General features: G+C 31.8%; 1 protein-coding gene across 3 annotated transcripts in view; it reads left to right on the plus strand.

The window, feature by feature from the left end:
- The window catches only part of LOC126847112 (syntaxin-binding protein 5), a 103,313-nt gene that overhangs the window by 43,592 nt on the left and 35,903 nt on the right, over positions 1-23,818 (plus strand). For all 3 annotated transcript variants that reach the window (XM_050587168.1, XM_050587169.1, XM_050587170.1), the window contains exons 3-4: positions 8,685-8,867; positions 9,784-9,918. In XM_050587168.1, the coding sequence (XP_050443125.1) occupies positions 8,685-8,867; positions 9,784-9,918 (318 nt within the window). The remainder of the gene's footprint in view (positions 1-8,684; positions 8,868-9,783; positions 9,919-23,818) is intronic.

Genomic DNA, 23,818 nt, shown 5'->3' on the forward strand with positions numbered 1-23,818 from the left:
ACGAACAATATATTACACTTAACTGAATCGAGTTCACGCACAGCATCGTTCATTTTTTTCTCGCCAAGCGAACAACCGCGTTCAACTGGTGTGCAGGTGTGTCGAGTTGACTTTGAGCATCAATTATTCGAGCTGTGCAAAATTTACAAACGCCCTAACCACCCCCCGTTGCCGATGAATATTTGACGAGTTTTTAAATTATTGTTATCTCAGATATTTTACGGACGGCTAAAATAATAGTTTTACATGGGTTTTTGTTTTTAAAATAAAATAAATATTTGTTGTCTCTCGCGGCATTACATACTCTTGATAAATAGCATGTTCACCCCTGGAAAAGCTATTTGCAAAATGTCGGAGATGAATCAAAAGCCCTTGGGATATAATTTGTAAATGCCATTCCGGCCAAGGCAATTCTGTGCGATGGAAACAATTGGCCGCCACCACAACACAGCTATTGTCAAGTCTCAACAGTGAAGCAATCTCCATTTAACATCTCGATTTTGCCGTATAATAATAACGAACGTCTCGAATTGTTCTTTTTCCACAAGAACGTCGTCAACTGTTTGCGTTACACGGCGCTCCGAGTAGGCAATTTCGATGTCTACACGTGTTGCGGCTACTTGAGTAGGATAACATTTCGCACACATTCTTGATGTACAATCTTTGCTAATCTTCTAATGTCCATGCTAATCTTTGGGCAAATGTTTTTATTTAAAATAAGTTTAATTGTTTAGCGATCGCGCGTATAATATTTTACAGTGTTATTAAATGTTGAGTTTTTAATTACCCTTTAGCAGTTAGGTTTAGCTAACAAGGTCAAATATAAGTGACGGTGTAATTAATTGTCGTCGTCATTGAAAAGGGCTTACATTGCAACTTATTTGAATTGGTGTGCATTTATGACATATGTAAATATATATGTGTGTATTGTGTAATATGATATTCTAACTTTTTTGCTTAAAACTTTTAACAACAAACCGTCGTGACACTAAATTTTCCGTGTTGACTATCGCTTTTGTCGACGGAACACGATGGCCTTTAAAGGATTCGGTCAATTCCAGCAATGTTACAGTAAAAGGCACAAATCATTTATAAAACTTGCCACTTATTTGTAATTTTAACAAAGAAAAAAAAAGTTATTTCATTATTGAATCAAACCATAGTTTTGATAATGTTGCCGGTGTCTGTTGTGATGTTATCATTAATTATAATTATTTATGGGCGACTCTTTAACACTCAAGTTTCAACCGGTTGATTCTTATTATAATTTACTGTCAAAGAGAGTACACGCTTGTCAGGGATCACTTAAAAGATGAAATTGCCAACACTTGTCACGGGGAGCTTATATTTTATATAAATAATAGCGTGCGCCGACGGTGTAGTCTGACAGGCCGTATCGATTGTTGTCATAGCGCTAAGCGCCATTATTGTTTTTCCGACAACCTTTAAAAGCCTTATTCGGGTATAAGAATATATTTTTTTTTGTTCTTAATATGCTACTTGATTATCGATGTGTGCTTCCATTAAATATTCAAACATGTAATTATTAACTAACCAATATTTTCTCCTTCGTGCGCTGTATTACCTAGACCAAATAATCCGTTCAGTAGTTTTTTTTAGATTTTTATTAATCCTTAATTACAGTGCTAGTATCTTTGTAACTTATTCTCTTAAATCAATCAAAACGTTGGATACTTTTTGTTATAATTTACGTACATTCCTCAAATTGATAATGTTACTGCTGTTAAAACATCCAAAAGTATACATCATAAAACAATTAATTCAAATAATACATATTGAATAAATTCGGTTAAAAGGGCTTTTGTTCAAAATAACTTATTTTGGTAAAATAAAATTTTAACTTTGAATAAAACTTGAGAAAAATGTTTGTGTTTAAATGACTTTTATAATAAACATAAAAATGTGTAACTATATAGTTGTATAAAATACTTTTATTAAAAAAAAAAAAAAATCATCTCTTATAATATATTTAACCCCATTTTCGCAATTTTTGAACTTAAGACCTTTTACTTGAGCACCACAGAATTATGAGTATCATATAACTATTCTAAATATTTTCTAGGTTAGGTTAGGTTAGGTTTGTTTTAGACAAAGGCAAACTATATTTTGAAATGCTGTACAAAATACTAATAAACCAATAACGTTGTTAGTCACACAATAATATAAAATACAGGTAGTTAGTACAATTTTACCTAAAAGCTATATGGAAATTAAGTTACACTCTTGTTTGCTATGTTAAGTTATTCTGATATATTGATCACAGATAAGCCTAAAATCAATTACATCCCTTAAATATGAAATGTTTATGATAATTACAGCTTATTACATAGTAGGTGTTGTTCCTAAGTTGAGAGTTAAAAGGTTATGGGTACCACGTGAATTAACATTATTATTACCATAAATTATAAACACACATTATACATACCAGACATTAGTATTCAATGTTAAAGTTTTTCATGAAGTTTGTTCTCGCATAGTTGGATTTTGTTTTACCTTACACTTCTCTGTTGCGAACTCATATAAACTTTTATATATATTATAATAGTGTTTTTCAACGCTAGACTTCTTGCGGGTATTTCTTTCTTCGCTTCAGATCACAGGTGTTGATCAAACTTTTTATTAGAGTATTTCTAGTTTTACACGGAAAAAATATTGGTGCATTAAAAAAAGTTTAGTTGCACCCGTGATGACTAGATTTTGTAATTATATTCACCAATTAATATATCTATCAAAAAAACATTTAGTTGAAACCTTTTTAACTTCGTTGCACAATTTTATGGTTATTATATTTCAATAAATAAAACTACAAAGACTGGCTGTTAAGGATGCTCTTGATAATGTAACTAAATGTATTTTTCGTGCGTATATTTGCTGCGAAAGTTTTGCGTGTAATTTGTTTAGTAAATTACTGTATAGACTACAATTGTTGAGGGAAAATTTAGTTTTTAAAGACAACTAACTCTCTGAACAAGTCAATCTGATATAAATGCGTTAATATAATGTAAAAATGTATAATGGTCATTATGCAACGCACGTGTATGATTTATTAATTTAAATGTCTCGCGAGACATGGTGTTATTAATTTTCATATTCTTTAAATCGAGCACTTATATTTAATTAAAGAGCTGACGCGTTTACTAATTGAAGCAATAAATAATAAGTTCTGGGTTCTGGCTTATGGGTCACACCAAAAAGACCTCAAAATTTTCAAAATGTTTTACTGAAATATTAAACGCACTATAAAGATATAGGACCTATTTTTTAAAATAATTATCTTGGATTGTTTCAAAAAAACCAAAGCAAAAAATTAAGTTAAAAATCACATGTCATATTCTCAGAGTTGAGTAGAGCTATTACAATTATTTTCAGTCACTCTTACAAAATAAACGTAGTTTGACGTTGACCCGACACTTAATGAGTCTTAGCAAAGTTAAGTTAACTAAAAGGGACGTAAAAGTGCATGCTTATTATTTAAGTATTATGACTTAAGTCCGCTATTTATAGCGTTGTTATTTTAAACGATTAAACGGTAAATTAACATTTAATTAATTAATCTCAAATACGCGCACTAGAGAAATTAGGTAATCAAAACATTTAAGGATTAAAAAAGGGGGGTTGTGTATTATGATATTGTCTGAAGTAAGTTCGTTTAAATATCACAAAATTGTTATGGTTTTGGATTTATTCATTGACCTGTGAATAAGTATTGAAAGTCATTATAATTTGTTTTTTAGTATTTTTAGATTTAGTGGTAAGATTAGATGGTATTATATTGCAACGAGTAGCAATTAAATTAAATATATTTTAACTAACGGGTATTTATATAACGGGTAATACAAAAAATATATTTTTGTTGTCATCGGTAAAAAAGTTCAGTCGACCAACTTAAGTATAAGGGGTTATTAAAAATTCAGAAGTGACTTCAAAACTATACCCAATTGACCCTCGACTACTTGACCGGGTGCTTGTTGACAACGACTACCACGGTTGAACCTTTTACGCTCACTTACCCTCTGAATCTCTAACGCACACATACTCACATTGAATACAACGCTCTGACCTATTTTAATTACGTTTGTATATTTATTTATGTCTTCATATAGTTTGATCAGCGGCTTGTGTTTACATAGAGCGCGAGACTGTGATATGTGTTTTCTCATATCAAACGCATTATTATGTAGTGCGGGGCTGTCGTTTTTTTCTATTGATCTGTTGAATAAGAAGATTTACATTCATTCAGTTTTTTTTTTTATTATAAAAAAACGTGTCTTAGAAATTGTTTTATCTAAACTGCTTTATCGGTTATAAGAGGAGAAGGAGGGTTTCTAACAGATATAAAGTTACATACGAATCCTATCGCACGGACGTCATCGACTTCTTAGCCGGCAGGGTCTAAGTTCCCGCGATTCATTTGGGAGGAATCGGCTTTAGACTATACAAAATATAATTTCGAGGTCAAACAGTTGGCAAAAATCAATAGCGCCGCCGTCGGCAAGCGGCAAAAGCGTTTTCCAAAACCTGTAGAGTTAACTTCTCTTATTGGAATAACGAGAAGTATACTTCTCGTCCGTTAGAGTTCAACTGACGTCTTTCGCCCAACGGTATTAGTCCTGTGCTCTTTATCTTCAAAAGTTTTGACTTGAGTAAAGTGGCATAAGCCCGGTTCAATACCGGCTTCTGTATCTGTAAGGTTTTATGCAAACATGGTGAAGGGTTTTTCATTGCCTTCGTGCCCTACAAATTCGTATTGTTGCCGTTTGAATAAACGAGTACTTCGCTAACGATTTGTTTTGATACTTACAAAATCTGGTTACGCGACATAAATATATACATATATTACATATATGCGTTTACACGTTTTTAAAGTAAATATAGTCGTTGTGTAAAGCGTGACCCAATTAAGCAACAGACAGACAAGAAACCGCTGAGAATGACAAATCGAAGCGAATCGCAACCGCTTGGAGTGCGACTGGTCGCGTACAGGGGTCCAAAAATGTATCATAGTACTCAATATAAATATTTAATATAAATATAATTAAGATCATGCAATTTTTGGTTAAATGTTAAACGTTGTATATAGCTAAGTTGTTTTTAAAACAACTTAGTAATCAAAACTTAAAACTTTGTAATCAAAAATATTTTGTAATTTATTAAATCTGTGTAGTTTAGCAGAGCAACTTTTGTTAAAAACTGTCGTTATAATTATATAATCAGAATGATAAGATTCGATGACCGATTTTGGTTGTTAGTTGTTAGCTGAGTAGAAAAGTTTGATCGGTTGTATACATATAGTTTTAAACAATAGCAGTTGTCGCTGTACAAATTCAATGGAGATTTCGGAAGTGTTTACAACGTCAGCTCACACTTATGTAAATTGTTTTTAAAAATGTTTTTGCAAAATAAGTAATTATGTTGTCATTTTTGAAATTAAACTATTTTGGTTATGAAATTATTCCCCGTTAAGAGGTCAGTTTTTTAAAATTAAATAATTTTTTAATCTGCTTAAATGAATTGCTTTCATGAGAGTTGGTATAGAAATTGACTTTATTAATATTAAACGACGTTAAAGTTCGGAACGCATTGTTACCCGCGGTTCGCGTACAATGGTTGTGCACTTGATATATTGTCTTATCTCGTTTGTAAAAGGGTTATAATTGTGTAAGCTTTGACCACGAGGTCTGTGAGTCTGTGTACTCCGTTTAATGATTAGATGAGCTGCTGGGTTTTCGTTTGAAAAGTAAAATTATTCAGGGTCGCTCGCCTAATCAAAACTTATAGTTGGAAGAAACATGACGGTTCGGGTCAAATATATGCGCAGTTAAATTATATTACTCGTTTCCCTGGCGTTATTTTTTTTCCAACCCCCCGGGGCCATCGTATGGAACATTAATATAATATTTATATTTTTTACTGGGCTCAAGCGGGCTTTTTCCAGTACACGGTAGTTATTATTGTACATAATGACGAGAGAATATTTTATTTTTTAAAATATGAAAGCAAAAATTGCAATCGTCGGAGTAATAACAACAACAGCAACTGTATAGGCGAAGGACAAGAGGTTGTCGATTCAACAAATCCATTAAAAACCTTCGTTGAAAAGCTTCTACCGAATTTCTAGCAAACCTTATTTCCCATCCTCCCCACTACACCCATGCCCTTCCACTTGCATTTTTTCTTTTTTTGTTCCACTCTTGAACACTCGGTCGTACACTTACACATCACACAAATACCTAGATTTCTAGCAGCTCTAATGTATTTGTATACTATACAGAGCGGTTGCTAAAACTCGCTGGATGTATTAAAATTATTCGCCGTCGCGTTGACGACCATATACATACGTTGAACACATTCTGTATAGTCCAGGTTTTATACTAAAACATTGATAGTATAACGTACCCCCGCAGAAAATATCTTATAGATTTTCATTGATCATTTTGTAAGTTTTTATATTTTATTGTGTGTAAATTTATATGTGACACTTTTGAAAATATTGGCTGGTCAATGACCAGTTTTGAATAGTAACTCTTAAAGTTATTAGAGTTTAATATTTAGGACAGGAGGTAGAATGCGGTTGGTTAATGCTCGTAGGTAAAAACAATAAAATTAAATGACTTCAAAAGTAAATATTTAAAACTCGTTATCGTCCATTCAACATTTTCAGCAAATTATTCTTATTTAAAAAAATGTATTAAGTATGTGCGAGCCCAAAGTTTTAAAAAGTTAATAGCACTATATGGAAAATACTAAAAAGATGTAAAAAAATATTTGGTAATTTTATAATATTCTACAATAACATAAGTAACAATGTTTTCAAAAAGAAAAATTACAACATTGTAATTATTTTCCGAGAAAATTAAACTCGTACGAAAAATGGTCCATCCAGTATAATTTAAACGTTAGATTTAAAGTTCGCCAAGCTCATAAAAAGTCCAAGTTTATATGTTGTTTGTTGCTTAAGTATTTTTAATTTTGTAAGAAGTTTTGGGTGATTTAGAGGAAACTTAGACTTTAGGCTTCCCTTCGATTGCGCTATTGCGATAAGAATTATAATTGGAATGACTCTTAAGATGGCTTTATACACAGCTTACAACTTTGAACCGCACAACCTGGAATCTTCAACATAAGGTTCTACCGATACAAATCCCTTACAACAAAATTTTCTAGGAACGAAACGGCATTATTTATGAATAATGTACACTGAGATGTACTGAGAGATCCCAAGTTATATGTATATGCGATGGTTGATGTGATGGTGTTTTTGAGTGGTTACGCGAGAACCGAGTTGTATGCGGGAAAACGAACGTTTTTGGATTTAAATGTTTCCGCTACTATAGTGGATGTGTTCACTTTTGGTGGGAAAATACTGAAAAAAGAAGTATTCGCACTTAGCAATAACAATATGGTATATATTACATTATATAAGTAGAATGATACGAACGAATGTATTTTATGTATACGTTTTGAAGGGCTCTTGATTTGCGCTCAGGTGCTTCTAAATCGAAAAAGCACTTATTGTACTATGTTATACGTATTGCGTATATAGTTTATTATTTTGTGAGAGAAACAGGGAGAGAGAGAGAGAGAGAGAAAATATCACTATGGCAAAAACACACTATATATGCCATTCATCAACAACAGTGTATAATATTATAAATTGTATGCGAACCAAAAGTGGTGCTTAAACAAGCTTTGGGAGGGATGCCGATCCGAATAATGACGTTCATAAAATATATATATCGTAATCGCCGAGATTACGTTAGGCTGGTTTAGCTGTTCAAATGGTATACATTTTTTTTTTTAAGTTAAATTTTACTGCCAAATGTATAACAATATATTATGGAACGTAATAGGTACTATTGTTAATCCTATTCATACTTTATTTTTAAGTTGTGTTACGATTAAAATTATACCAGTATAATATTCTCTACTTCGTTAAATTTATTAACTAATTAGTATCGCAACATATTAATTACTCGACTTAAATGTTTGTTTTTGGTAAAAAAAAATCCTCTACTTTATCATTTTGTTTTAAAATTATCTTAACTACTTTATAATATTAATCAAAACAAGGTAATTATAGAATTAATTTCAACATTATTTAGTCAAAATAATTATTTTCAAGAATATCTTACGAAGGTAAATTTTGTTAGTTTGGTAGAAACTTGTTTTCTTTACCTTAATTAGTTCTAAATAAAAATAACGATTTTCTAAAAATATGGAAAAATTGGTAAGTAGCATTACATAATAAATACCAACCCTATAATTAGTATTCAAACATTTAAGGGAAAGGATATTGTTTCTAGGCAAAATAATTATTCTCTTCCCAACTTTTCTCCTACGTTTATTTTCGTTACCGTTCTTAATATACTGATTATTTTCCTGTCTACCGCCCAACATAGCCCGTCTCACCAGACTTCTTCATAAATCAATTCTAATTTTAATAATACAAATACGCATACTTTTTTTAACACCTTGACGTTTTAAATAAATATCTATAATTCTAAACATTTTAACTACTTTGAGAATCATCGTGTAGTGTGTGTGTATATCATTTTATGACGATGTATCTTATTTATTATTATGTATCTTTATTAATGTATATGTTATTGTGAACAATGATGTCAAAATATTAGTTAATTTTCTTTAACGAGCACGTTATTCAGTATTGGACGACCTGGAGTGGACGCACAGGTCAGACACGAATTGGAAGCCGCCGTCGTTCAAGTGGAGTTCTTGATGAACGAAGGCGCTTTGATCACTGTAACAGCTGATGATAGTTTACACCTGTGGAATTTCAGACAGAAACGAGCCGACGTCGTCCACAGTCTAAAATTTCAAAGAGAAAGGTAAGCAATACACACAAACATTTATGCGATATTTGTTTGACTTCACTACACTGTAAAATATTCGATGACCTAAATTTATCACACAATACAAAATCATTTATTATACGTCGATGGCGGCAGATTTGCCGGCATAATAAATGCGGCATCTCATTTGGAAATGCGTTTTTGTTGCCTCGGTGTTTCATCAATTTTATTGAACCCAACTCGAATGCGAACCCAAAATAAAGAACAACAATAAAGGGTAATGGTTGTGTAATAATCCTAAATTATAATTGCAATCTCGTGGCACAGTTTAATTTGGCGAATCCCGTTACAATTTAGTAAATGCTTGGGCGGTACTAGAAATAAAAAATACTGTAACAAGTACGGTTATTTCTTTTTTTATTATTATTATTTTTAAATATTTGCATATAAACGAAGGACGAAACAATTATTTTTTAATATCTGCGTTATTCAAATTTCTAACTGTTCTGTTAGTCTTAAAAACCTTCTCCAGTAGATTGCCTCATGACCAGGGTTCAGCATTTACTAAAACATTTACTTATTTTTTTTGGCTTGACATTAAATCTAGCAGAGGTCTATGAAAATGTATATCGTGGTAAAACGATTTTAAATTAAATTACATGTGAAAGTTTTCCCTTTTATCTTTTTTTTAAGATTTCAACATGGTTTTAAACGGTGTTCATAAAATTTACCCTCAACACGATTACTATTCTGCTGGTTATCCAAAAATAAAATATAGGTCTTAAAGTTATTTTTGAAAACCCTTACCGGATTATAGATCCAATTATATAACAATATTTCTTACTTATTTATAGTTACTGTCAGTTTTGAAACTAATTTCCTTGGGCTTAAATGATTAATTTTGTTTAGGTTATCCACTAATAGAGCTAATCGTTGTTTGTTTTCAATACAGGATCACTGTGGTGCACCTACCGCTCCGGAGCAAGTGGCTGTACGTGGGCTCGGAAAGAGGAAACGTGCATTTCGTCAACGTCGAATTGTTTACCCTCTCTGGTTACATAATAAATTGGAACAAAGCCATTGAAGTGTAAGTAGTAGTACACGTTTAACAGTAGTAGGGTAACGAAGCTGTATTGTCTTCAACGAGCCGAGTCGAATGCGTATATATATATATATATATAATATAAATTTGTATTCAAATGATCGGCGTGGCGCACATACCTTCTAAGGATTTAAAGTTAGACCCCGTTGTTTATATTACACAACAATATACCTTCTAGTAGTATTTAGGTCATATCGTTGGATTTGGTCCGCCAAAAATGACGTGATACGATTTAATAGGACGAATAATATTAAAGAGAAGAACCATCTTGCGCAATGAAGGGACTGAACGAACAAAATATATTGTGTCTGAGCACAATACAAATATAATATAGCGTTTATGATTGAGCAGTTAGCATCTAAATAAATGTTTTATAAAACACAATAATTTAATATCCTGTAGTACGACCTTGGAAGTAAAAACACTCGGGAATTTTAATCAGTGTTTTTGATTTAAAACAATCTGTAAAGTGAATTGCGCTATACAAAACAAAATTACAGCAAGAAACAAAATACATTTAATGTACTAAACTACTGTTAATGATTTTTTCTCACTGTATTTAAATCTTGACTTGGACGAGGTAGTGGTTTTTTAAAAGTTTTTGCGTTACTTACTGAATCGTTCTCTGTGTTTGTAAAACATATTAAGTTGAATTTTATCGCAAGAAAATGAAAATAACCTTATTTCAGTAACAATTGGAAAAAACTATGTTTTTTTTCATTTTAAGAAGACTATTTAAAAAAATTAAACGCACTGCAGTACATATAAATCTACATTTAGATTTGGCGCATTAAATTGATGTATTAAGTATTTGGTATGGTATTTTGATTGTTTTCACTTTAAAATAACTATAGCCTCACTCTATGTCGCTCCGACGTGGCATATACCTCTATTTATTTTATGTGCCCTCGACTATAGACTATAGTCTTTGTATACTGTAACCAAACTTTGATGGTTTGCATTATCTTTACTGACAAAGTTTTAGAGGTGTTTTTAGATGTATTCCCGGCGTGGCGAAAATTTTCCCCATTAATATTTTAATGTGCTTTATAAATATGTAATAATTTTTCCAGGAATACGCAAGCTCCACACCATTTAGCTTATGTTAACTCAGTTAATAATTTAACTTTGTAACTTGATTCAACATTTAGCTATAAAGTGCAAACATATTTTGGTATACTATTATTAAAAGGTATAATGTATGCCTATTAATAAATGTATATTTAATGCCCGGATACCGATTTAAATTTCATAATAAACAATAATGTTATCGATGTAAAATAGTGACAGCCTATAGGGATAAAAAATACAAAGATATTAAATATACAATTAAAAAATAATTGAAATTAATTTTAATCAAAATAATTTTATTACTTACAAAGTCTCAGTTGTAGCACTTCGGACTAGGAACTTTTTAATTAAGCCAAGTTGTCAAAGGTTTCATACAATTCAACCAAATTAAATTTTCTATTTTTCAAGAATGATGTATGATATCATCGCTAGGCATGACAGAGTACGCTCCGAAGTTATATCTTAATGCATCCCATAGTTCTGATAGATCTACCATAAACTTCATTAACATGTGCGCCAAAAGTTCAAATCGGATGAAAAAAATTACTCTAAGGTCACTTACAGTATAAACATGCTGTAATTTCTTTAATAATCTTTTATTTAATTCAATTTACACTTAAGCCAAATATTTACTCTATAATGTTACCTCTCACTTAAAGTACTTAAATTAATTTATCCAATGCTTTAACTAATGACCCAAAGACTAAAATTACTCACATTGCATTTATATTTACTACACGAAAAGTATAATACTTTTTGTGTGTTATTGGGTTGCTGTGAGATGTCACCGGGGTAAACCAGGTCAAAAGTCATTATTATTTTTCCATCTCGTTTTTCGAGAAAAATACTTACTGTTAGTACTCAACGATATTACGTTAAAATATACTTACTTTATCTGTGCTCGAAATTTGAATAATATTATTCTATATGAAAAATATGCAAAGAACTCTTTAAAAAAAATATAATTAACGCTTTTATAATTAAAAAATAGTTAAATACAAAAAGGACGAGTTCCACTTTTTGTTTCTTCTATACCGCGTGATGCTTCCGGAAAGTTTATCAAAAAAAAAAAAAAATGAATTTGAACGAATGACGTCAAAAGATTAATTTGTTTTTAAATATTTTTAAAATAGTGATTTATTCTTTATGTTTCAATGGACATTTTCTGCAAGTCCAATTATATTCGTGTCGAGTGTTTAGACTATGCTAACACTGACAGTCTAGCAACAAATGGCAACGTAAAATACAAGTAGAAATGTAATATAATAATTTTGTTATTGAACTGTAAACACTTTTACGGTTTTGTTTCGTTTTTCTATGTCGGATGGATTGTAAAAAAAAACATAATGCACCATTTTTGTTCAACCGCGGCGTAGCTGACAGTTTGCACATCGCGTGTGGCACAACATGACAGTAATACTGCTGACACGAGAACTTTCGGTTCTTTAGAATAAACAAATTTTGGAAAAGTAAATGCGCTCGCCAAAAACACCACACTGTTGTTCGTTATATTGATGCCTGTTACACTCGCATCCAGCAGCCTTTATTGGAACATTTTGCCAACGCTTTTCCGTTGAATATACATTTTGCAGTTGTATGTTAACATCGCTGTATAGGGTTGTTATTTTTTTTTTTTTTTTACAACGAACGCGCTATGCTTTTGGTGTGTATTACTAAAAGCGTTCCTATTTGATACGTTGACGGAATCCATACAGATAAATTGTCGTGCGCGCTGGCAGCAAAAACCGAGCTTAGAGTTTTAAAAAATCACAATATTGTAAATACATATATTTTCATCGTTTGCTTGTGATTAATTTTTTGTTTCGATTGCCACACAAACACCGGCAAACGCGTAACAAACGACATTTGGTTGTAGAAACGTAGTTCACGAGGACGTGATTTTTTTGAATAGTCGTTTAAAAAGAGTTACCGCAGAGTCCGGATTAGTCGGAGCCCTATATAGTGTATACTGTTTACTTGCTTAGCAGAAGTAATTCATTAAACCCGTATGGCGTATGCCCATCCCGTCTGTATCCCGTGTCTTCAAAACACCCTCAGAAATAATAATGTAGCTGTGCGACGGGGTCTCATCGAAAAAAAAAAATCCTGGCCGGCTTAAAGTTGTTACTGGTTCATTGTAACGTTGACGGGACAGCGTGGTGGTCTTACCGCAGCACAATATACGTTAATCAATCTTCATTATCGCTGTCCGCTAATTAATGTAATTTCCTCGTACCTCGAGTCTAACAACATGAGTAGTTGCTAGTGCGCATTATGCTGTCGGTGTTTTATTGGCCGCCCTAAAAATTTTACCGCGCCAAATCTGTTGATACCGAAGACGGTTAGGTCGGTGTTTAAATATAATAACTGTGAGTCTCAATCAATTTGTTTACGTCACGAGGCGGCGTACTTAAGACATTTTACGGGATCTGCGTTATTAGCATGGTCGTCATCGCCGACGGCTGAATGGTCGGATTTTATTTGCTCGTCATGTCGAGATGAACACCACCATCATCAACCGATATGCCGTAAAATCGTTGGGTCGTTGGAATTACTGTCGCCGAAAGAGATAATAGACCTTTGCGTAGCATTGTCTTGGTAATTTTACAGAAATATAAATTATTATATGCACCTATTGCAACCGTGAACTATTTTAACCAAGTATTTTAATAGGTACCGGGGTCAAAAAAATATAATAGAGCAACCTTGTTAAAAAAAAAAATGAACGCGACCATCGCAGGTAAACCAATGTATATTAAGGTAAATTTTAATAACATATTATAAAACTAATGTTTAAACTTTTTTAGTCATTCTATTTATTCTGATCCATTGTCCGGCAACTTAAAGTTGCAAATTGTCTTTCTGGATGTAGCTTTCAATTTTATAATCATATTGTTTAGCGCTGGAAACGAATGCATTCAAAGTATTTTGAAATTAACGAGAAAGCCCAAGTTCCAGAGACGATGGGTCTTATTAATGATACGTGAAAAAAATACATAGTCGGACAAACAAAAATTATGGTTAATATAGGGACACAAATGTTGGAATAACTCAATAAACAGTTGCTTTGATCAAACATTTAGTTGGTCGAACTAAATGTATAGTTGCTTTAACTATGCAATGTTGCAATGCTTTTCGTCTCCCAGCATAATTCGAGTTTACCAACATCTTCACGGTTTCTAAATTATTTGTGCTGTACACGTTATAGTTAAGTTTTAGACCGGGCGGCTACTTTATAATGTAATTTCTTTTTCTTTTTCTTCATCTGTGTTTATCGGCCGAACAACAACAATGTGATAATATAACCATGTTTGACCCCAGAGAAATCATTAGCGTGGGATACATTAGTGATAGCTTATTCTTTTTCATATTTTCGTCACCTCTTTGTATAAAATCACTGATTTTCTTTCAAACAGTGTTGTACTAAACTTGCCGATACTACTTTCGTACGTCTTGAACGTCAAGTAGCGATACGGATGCCATTTGTTCAGAATAAGACATTCGGAAAGGTTCGTATGAGATCCGTCCAAAAAGCTTATTTTGATTTTGCCGTCAACCGTTGGACCGATGATTTTTACACGCTTGTTTCATTCTATGTACATCTCAAGGGACGAAACCTTTTATTCCGCAGAACCCAAAGGCGTCCCCTTTTCTAGTTTCCCAATATCTTATTTCCAGAGTGCGAAATATCCGAGGTTCTCTTTCATGTATTATATCAATTGGGCTTCTTCTTCAACTGTATTCTTTACCGCTCTTGGCGAGCAAAAAAACAAATATATATTGATTCTAGTTTCAATTGATATAAAAATTGCAGGGTTTTCAAAAATTGCCGGGTCTCATTCTATCTCTAAAAGTGTATAGTAGTTTACTTCAGTCTGAATCCGAGTTGCACTTGGCTTTGTACCGTTTGCTTTTGAAATTGATTTTTGCGGTACGCAAGTCGTTGATTATAGTTTATGACAGTTATTGGTCCAGTCTCGATTAGCGTCGACCACATTGAAAATGGTTTGGTAAAGCGCGGACCTAAACAGACCTATGCGCAACCAAAATGAAACTGAATCTAATGTTAAATCTACAAAAATATGAATCCTGCGCCATTTGATGAAATATTGATTCGCAGCGCCGACCATTTTCATTCCTCCTACACGCAGACCACATTTCAAACAAATATTTAACTACCGAAGCGTTTTATTAACGTGTAAAAAGGTATGGCCGAATTTTCGTCTTGGAGAAATAATAGACTTTTCTTGGGGATTTGAAACGTCATCAGTTTTCTGGCACGGTGAACAGAGCGCTTAGGTGGGGTCGCATTGAAAACGCCACGAAACGGCGTTTATCATGGTTGAGTGTCATAGACATGTACCCAATAACTCTTATTGACGTGCCAACAATAGTGCATTTGGCGCACGGACTCACCGATAAATAATAATATAATAATAATACACGATTTTGCGGTATTTAATAAAATTGAATTCGACAATCGCATTTTATATTAAATAAGTCTCGAGGTGCGACTTGCATCTGTAAACAATATAGCTAGATTTTAAAAGCATTTTCTGAACTTGTTTGGCACTCTAAAATGTACCACTTCAACTGTGGTGAAATTAATGTGGGTTAATAGGTAAGCCGTTTTTTACTACGGTACATTCGCTCTAAGTGTTTATAATAAATTAATTGTTTGCTCTTAATCGTTGTATGCACTTAAAACAAATTGTTATTGTTATTTTTAGTACGATTTTACGGATCTCTCTATTTTGATAATATTTATTGCTGTTATATTATGCGGTCTCTTTATGATCCAACCTAATTACTTTTAAAGACGTGCAGCAAAAAATCAAAGTTAATTACCTTTTTTTTAAAAGGGTCATTTGAAATGTAAGTGTTCTATTAAATATTGATGTTCTGCGCTGCAATTATTAATCATCAATTAAAAATGTCATCCAGAAACAGGTTCTCAATTTTATTATATTTATATTTTTAAAAATGTATGATATGCGCCTATCGTAGGCCCAACTTAACGTTTGACACCTTTTTGGCAGCCTTTTCTGTCACCATAATTTTGTACGGTCCCGCTCGACGCGTTAAATTTCTCACGATATCATTTGTCTTCCACGAAAACTTCCCATTTCTCTCACTCCTCTATCCTAGAGTACACGTCATGTCTACCCAGCTTTTTCTTCATTTTAGACTTGTAAGAAATGGCGGTTTGATAACGCAGCGGGACGGATGGATTTCATTATTTATTCTGTCATGTATGTGCAAAAAAAAAAAAAAATAAAGAAATAAATAAAAGAAAAAAAACCGTATGGTCGTTTTGTACTCGGGGATGGACTTCCATCTACTTTTTTTTACCCTCCTTCCTCGGCGTGTTTTCTGGAAAAAGAGATTTTTTTTATAGGCTCTTAGTTTCTTTTTTGTTGTCGCTCCTTGATTTTGTATCTCATATCTATTATTTCGAAGAGAAAACGTTTTTATCGTTTTTTAGTTCTGTCATTTTGGTTGTTTGTTTGTCCTTAACGATTTCCGGCGTGACAGCCATAGATATAGCGTTATAATACAGAGATTTAATAGATACATCAATACTAAATGTGTTTTTTTTATCTCGGTATTTTACGAAAAAGCAAAATTGTCACAGGTTAATAAAGAATGTGTAATTTTTGTTTTGTGGAAAAAACTTAAGTGCAAAATAGGAATAGATCATACAGACAAATATTTATAATTATATGAATATTATTAATAAAAACTTTTCGTAAGCCAGCAAATACAATAATATATTATCATTTTTACCATTTGTTGGAATTATAAACAAAGCGAAAAGTATATTTTGTACATTAATTTAATTAATTCGGCAGCATAATAAAACTCATAATAATTATTAGGAAAATGCTAATATTTGTAGTGTCTGACTTTTAGCTACAAATCATTGTATTTCCTTTAATTTAGTTCCTTTAATATTATAGCTTTTTAATCTTCTTTTTGCAATATGCATAATTATTTATCTTAAATGTTTTTAATGATATTTGAGTAATATGCACCATGTTTTGATAATAGTTTGATATATTTTACCAAAACTGAATACGGAAACTATGCAAGAGGAAATATTTATCAAATGGCCGGTGGAACTTTCTGCGATATCAGCCTTATTATTATTGTTAAACCGTTAGCGAACCACTTTTAAACTTATCTAATTTAATTTTGGCGTCAACTGAAAAACTAAAAAGTAGAGAGATAATATCTTGTTAACGATAATTAATATGTAGTATAGTTGCTTTTACACTATATAGTATTTTTTTTTTATCAACCGAGACATTTATTTGATGCACTACAAAAAAGTATGTAAGTAAATAAAAAAGATGTTTTTGAAGTCTGACTTTGTATTTTTTAAGAAAACAAATTGACAGTTCTTAAATTTATATGAATAATGGTAGTTTTGCAAAAAAAAAACCCACTTCAAAGAATCTGCGTGCAAAATTAGTAACGATGGTCGGTATTTTACCCTTAAGGCCAACACAGAAGTATTCGATTGACGGTGTCTTGAGTAGTTCCACTAGTTGATCGAACTATTTTAGTTATTCCACTACATGGCATGCTTCGTTTGAAGTCAAACTCATTTAAATAATTTCGCATCTCATTTCTTAGTCTTGGCTTCACATCGCGTCACTCTATGATTCCTCTGTTTGTACTTTAGAAATATCGCTATATTATCCTTTTTTAGTTGCTACCGGAATGTCTAACACCGCACACGGCACCTACAATTTAAAATTAAAATAACATTGACCGTTGAAAATTTAAATGATATGTGGAACTATTACGCCATTTTTTGGCGCGCTTCCCGAAGAACGACATTCTTGTACGCAAAATGGCCAACAGCTAATCGAATAAATTCTTGAAAACTTATTCCATCTGTTGAAAGCTTTTATAATTAAACTTATGTATGACTAGGAAATAGTTTTTATCAATAAAATATAATATACGGTACATTTTTGGGTGTTTTCATACACATAAAATGATATCACGACAAACTGTATTTTGGCACAGTACAAACATCTTGTTTCACATGAGTGCAAGTATAATATAATTCGAAACTGCGATAAGAGTGTGAATAAGTTTCAGTTGGTAGCCGCTTACTATTTTAATTAATAAAGTGATTGTGCTTTGATGCTCGCATTACCGTCGAGCTTGGGACAATAATAATATGATACTGACAGTTTTTATGAAGTTTTGATATGTTTTTCGGTAATCGATAGTACCAACAGAAATTGTTTTTAATTAAGTATCACTTTGATAATAACTTTGATAATGGTAAGAGAGTAAACATAATATAGTTGGCAGTTAAAAAGCAGTTTGTTTCCAAAATGTATTAGTACATTATTTTTAAATAACACGCCAAAAACAATATTGTTCCAAATTAGATAAGACAAATCAGTTGTTAATAAAAAAAAATATGAGCTTACATAGCTCAGGGTCTTATTAAGCATAATTTGACAAAAACATTAATTTCATAGTTCTTGTTTTTTTTTTAAATATTTAAGTAAACTGTAATAAATCCAAGTAATTTTATTTTAAATATTAAACAATTAAAGCTTAAATCTGATTTGTTTTTGATCATTTTTAGACGTTTAATATTTTTACGGCCTTTTTCTTGGCAATAAATCAATTTTTTTTCGTTTTCGCCTTAATATCCAATTATTTCATTAAACTGCTGTCAGTTGTCACGGCAAAGTCTATTCGATCTTTTTTTTTCTGTTGTTTGTTATTGAACTATAATATTTTTTCTCCCTGATTGTTTAGTTTTTTTTTTATTTTAAAACTCGAGCTATATTCTTTGCCTCATTGCGGTTTGTGGAAATATTAATATAAAGGGTTTTCTTCCGTTTCTTATTGTACTTATAGTTTTTTTAAGGAAAATTTATTATGGTTCGGTGGCTCGTCTTATTATAAGTTATATTTATATTCGCTTTTGGTCAGCAGTATAATATATTGCCACCGAATCCGTAAAAAAATAGCCGAAAGGATATATCGCATTTTTTACACCGAACAAAGGATGGTAGCGTTTTTCTTAATGAAATTTCAACGGTCGTTCGCGACACGCATACAGAACCCCGAAATGATCGAGTTAAGCCGAAAGATGCGAAGAGCCCATAAGCCTGACGTGAGCCTATAGTTGGACCGTCCTCAAAGGGCATGCACGTTCGGGAAATAGCAAACGGTTGTGTTAATGGCGTTTGCGCAAAAACTCCTCGTGTAAGATAAATAAAAGTCCATCCAAGTGTAATTTATCGGAGGTCGCAATGCCGGGGATGTATAATACTACATCATACCGGACAAAACTTATCGGCAAATGTTATTAAAAACCGTATACGGTTCCTCCTAACCTAAAACCTTTTAAGCCAACACACACCATAATATTTTCTCTTGTGCGTTCTCGCGTGACCGTATAACCCGTTCGATTTAAGTTGACTCTCTCTCTCTCTATTTAATCGGTCACATTATTTTTTCCAAGAATGGAAACGTTATTCGTTTGTTCTTGCTCTAGTTTTATCCGTCCTTTAATTATTTTAATATTATAAAAGACCAAGACGATTTTCGTAAAAAAAAAAAAAAATACCTATCAACCCCAACGGTGTACACCCATAACGGATGGGGCATATTATAGTTAAAGAAAATAACAGTCGAATTTATTCGGTTTCATGTGACATGGCGATTGAATAAATCCGCCAAATTTGGCAGAAATTCTCGCGCCTTTTGAATACTCCTAATTTTGGTATAAATATAAAGTCACTTTTCGGGTTAGGCTAGTTAAATAACGAGTCGTTGAGCCCTGAACTTAGAAAGTCGAAATTAAACCGTTTGGTTTAAAGTACGCTCGATAACAATTTCTGAATTAAATTAAGATAAATACAAAGTGCGTGTACACACATAACGCATAGTGATTAGCTAAATATCACCCACCCAATTGGTATTTGTTTTTATTTATAATTAGCATTTTAATTTCATTACTTTTACTCATTATATCGCTATAATTGTTTGATTTTCAAATTAAAACTTATCCATGTTGTACGACCGTATTACTTAAAGTATGTCTTAATAAATCAATGACTGTCGTTAACTAGTTTTATATAACTATTTTCCAAGTTATACTGAGTAACACTGAGGGTAAAAATGCTGAGAAGTTAGCTACTAAGACAATCACTTATGTTCATATTTATGTATTCAAATAAAAATAACTTGTAAAATTATTTTTAGTGTATACACACCAAATAAAATTTGTAACTAGTCGGAGGGATGAGAATGTTATAACAATAAATTACAGTTAAATATATAGGTTAACCCAACCATGACAATTGGACGAAATATGTATTATTCTCTTCGGCGTGGTTCATTTTATACACAAAACTCGATTTGTGATACTTCAGAAGGGTGTTCTATTATTACATTACAATAGGTAATAGCTTTTACTTGCATTTCATTGTCGATACATGCTGTTATACATCTCAGATCCTTATAGATTTTCATACATGTATATTCGACACGTATTGAAAACTGGATAGGTATTCAGCGGCTACCAGTGACGTTGATAGGGAAAGGGTTTAGAGCGACTTACTTAGCCCCAAAAATTTCTTCAAAACTCCTCCTTGGAACATATTCGTGTTTATAGTGAATTTTCTCTGCATTAATCAAGTAATTAAGTATATTATTATCGATGGCTTAATTAAAAAATGTTATATAAGTACATTTTTGGCCAATATGTGTTTTCTGAATAATCTGATAAAGAATAGAAGGTTTTTTTTTACAAGATGCTAAATAAAATAGTTCATATTTTTACCGCTAAGGAAGCGTTAAATATTTTAAACAAATGTTCTCCTTTAAAATTAATTTTGTTCATTGTAATTTGTTAATTAAGCCATTGGTTTTATAATATATATTGACATATATACCAGCGGACTTGATTCCCCTTTTTGTATGTGTGTAAAAAAAAAACTTAAAATAGCTTGAAAAGTTTCTTTGCGTTAAATTTGTTTCTTTAATTAAAGTCGAAAATATATAAAAAGTTTTAACGTGTAATTGATACGCCGTTTGTGAATTATTTTTAAGTTTACAAGCAGAATAATAATTAACGTTACGTACTGCATAACAAAATATAGCTTTTCGAAGTAATTTTTATAAAAGTAACGGTTCAATTCATTTATCGTGAATTAACGAAATTCTATAACTTTCATTATGTCTGTTAGAATAATCTTGTTTCCTTCGCCTTGTTTACTTGAAAAAAAAACAACTTTTTTTTTACTGCTTTGTAGAAAGTTTGGTATAGAATAAAAACAAAAAAAAAAGAAAGAAATATTGTATTTATATTGATACCAGTGTGGATGATTGAAAATTAACTTGAACGTTAGTAATTACTTTGCACCGGGCTGACGTCACGCAATGTTGTTTTCGTTAAAAAAAAAGAAGCACGCCCGTTCTTGACTGCTAATAATAATTAATTATTGCAAACTGTAAAGTATTTTTTCATTTTCAACCTTATAGTCTGCATTAAAACCGTCACGACGGTGTAATATGATCTTAATAATACTATGTGAAATTCGTCGTTCATCATTATCATCACCATTAACCGCATCATCGGCTGTTATCTAATATTGGTATCAAATTATTACTAATAATGAAATACCGAATATTATATTAAGCAGTTTATGCCTACATTGTTAATATAATACTTTCATGTATTATCACCGTAATTGTATAGGTCTTCGAGTGCAGATTGTCATTAGAACGTTACATGTATGTAGTCGGAACCAATTGCTAACCCGTATGATATTGTTAAAGCTTGCTCTTGAAGTACCTACTATGTTGGAAATTGTGTAGGCTTTGAACTCTCTTAGATTTCAGAACCACTCTATAATGGTAAGTATAATAATGGATTTGAATTGCAATATATATGCCAACGTAACTCATAACATCCCTCGTGTTAGTTAAAGTTTCCCAAAGTCTTTGCGCAAAGACCTTTGTATACATTTCTAACGTTAGTATCTTCATTATGACTTCCGTCATATATTTCAACTTCAAGTTATTTTCAAACCAATGATCACATTAAATGTCTAAATGAGTCGATGATGTTTTCAAATTAAAAACAACTTAGTATAAAGTAAAGATTATATTCAAAATAAATGTAGGGGTAAATCGTCCAAAGTAACAAGAAGTTGAAAGCATTATGTTTTAGTCACCCGTCGGCTGACAGCAAAAGGCCATCTTACTTAAGGTCAACTTAGTAAGTTTAGCAACTCCACTAAAATTTTTATAAATCGAAATGCTACTTCACTATCCTTTTCCTCCAGTCTACAGTTTTAAATGTTATTACTATTACACTGTTCGATTTTCACTTTTAACATGACTTTTTTTTTTGGAATTTTATAAGCTACCTGAAAATGTAAAGGATATTGATGTTGCTATTTAAGAATCTAAATAAAAAATTGTATATTTGTACAAAAGAAGGATTTAAAATTAAAAAAAATAAAACAAGTAGTATTATGGAGGCATAAACTTAAAAAAAACGATTTTCCAGGAAACAAGTGTTACACGATATAAAAATCACTCTGAACAGTGCTAATTGTTTTAGAATTTTTAGATTTTACATCTTACTAATCAAACGTGTTGATTTATCTTTTTAGGAAAAATACGGGGATTTTTGAAACGATCAAATCGAATGCACCCCAAATCGAAACAGTCAGTTCTTATCCAACAAGCTATAAATCTTGTTCGATAGATATGCAAAGAAAAATAACGAGGGTGGTGGTACTCCATAAATTCTAATCGAGGCAAAACTAATTAAATCCGTGTTCATTGTTCGTTGTTTTGGTAAAAGGCCAATTGAATTCGGCGTCTCTTTTCCGTTTACAGCTCGGGGTAATTAATTATTTTTGTGTAACTATTTTACAAATAGTGTGTGTACGTCAGCTTAAGTTGAAACAGAAATCCAGTCGGGTACATTAAGGAAGAAATATTTAATATACTATAGCACTATTTACTTATTATTTATAACACTCGTACTAATAGACGTTTGGTTTTTCTTGAAGAAAGAATATATAATTTATTTGCTGCTAAGGCTGTTCTAAAATATAAGTTAAGAATAACAGTGATGCCGTAATTGCATGTAGTTTACGCGTTTAAAAAACAATACAATATATATAAATGATACCTTTGTTGGAAAAAAAAAAATTTTAACTTCAATGCGGAACTGAAAAGTTATACAAAAGAATAGTTTTTATTTGTTCGTTTGTGTTTAACTAATTTCTTTGTTTTAAGTATTGGTAATTTGTTAGGCCAAAATTTGAAAAGTAATTTTCTTCTCTCTTAAACTATGGAAAACTTTAAGTAAAAAAAATAACACATTTTTCAATGTTTAACGTTAATACGTTAGAACTTGGCGAAAAGTCGTTAAAATATTTTTATAGGCCCTTATCGGGACGCGGATTCAAAGGATCTTTCAAGCCCAGGTTTGAGACGAAGAGAGTTTATAGTAGATTGGCAAACGGTCGAGCGAATCTGTATAATTATATATTTTTATCGTTTATTTTTTAAATGTATTGTTGAGAAATTTGCTTACATATTATTTCTCTGCAACTGCGTTTGAGAATGAGCTAGATAAAAAAAAAACCTTTGTCGACCTTGATCAAAGCCGAGGCTTTGCGTTTAATTAATAATTAATTTGTACTCTTGCTTTGGGATGTGTGCTGGTTAGTAGCAATTACGGTGGTGGTGTACACGCGTTACTGTTCTAACAGCTACGGGGTTTTGCTTCCGTAGCCGTTTTGTGTTT

This window comes from Adelges cooleyi, unplaced genomic scaffold (genome assembly GCF_023614345.1).
Source record: "Adelges cooleyi isolate 19-005CV unplaced genomic scaffold, UGA_ACOO_1.1 ACOO_flye_CR_arks_rails_tigmint_CR_PRNA_9, whole genome shotgun sequence".
NCBI lineage: Eukaryota > Metazoa > Arthropoda > Insecta > Hemiptera > Adelgidae > Adelges > Adelges cooleyi.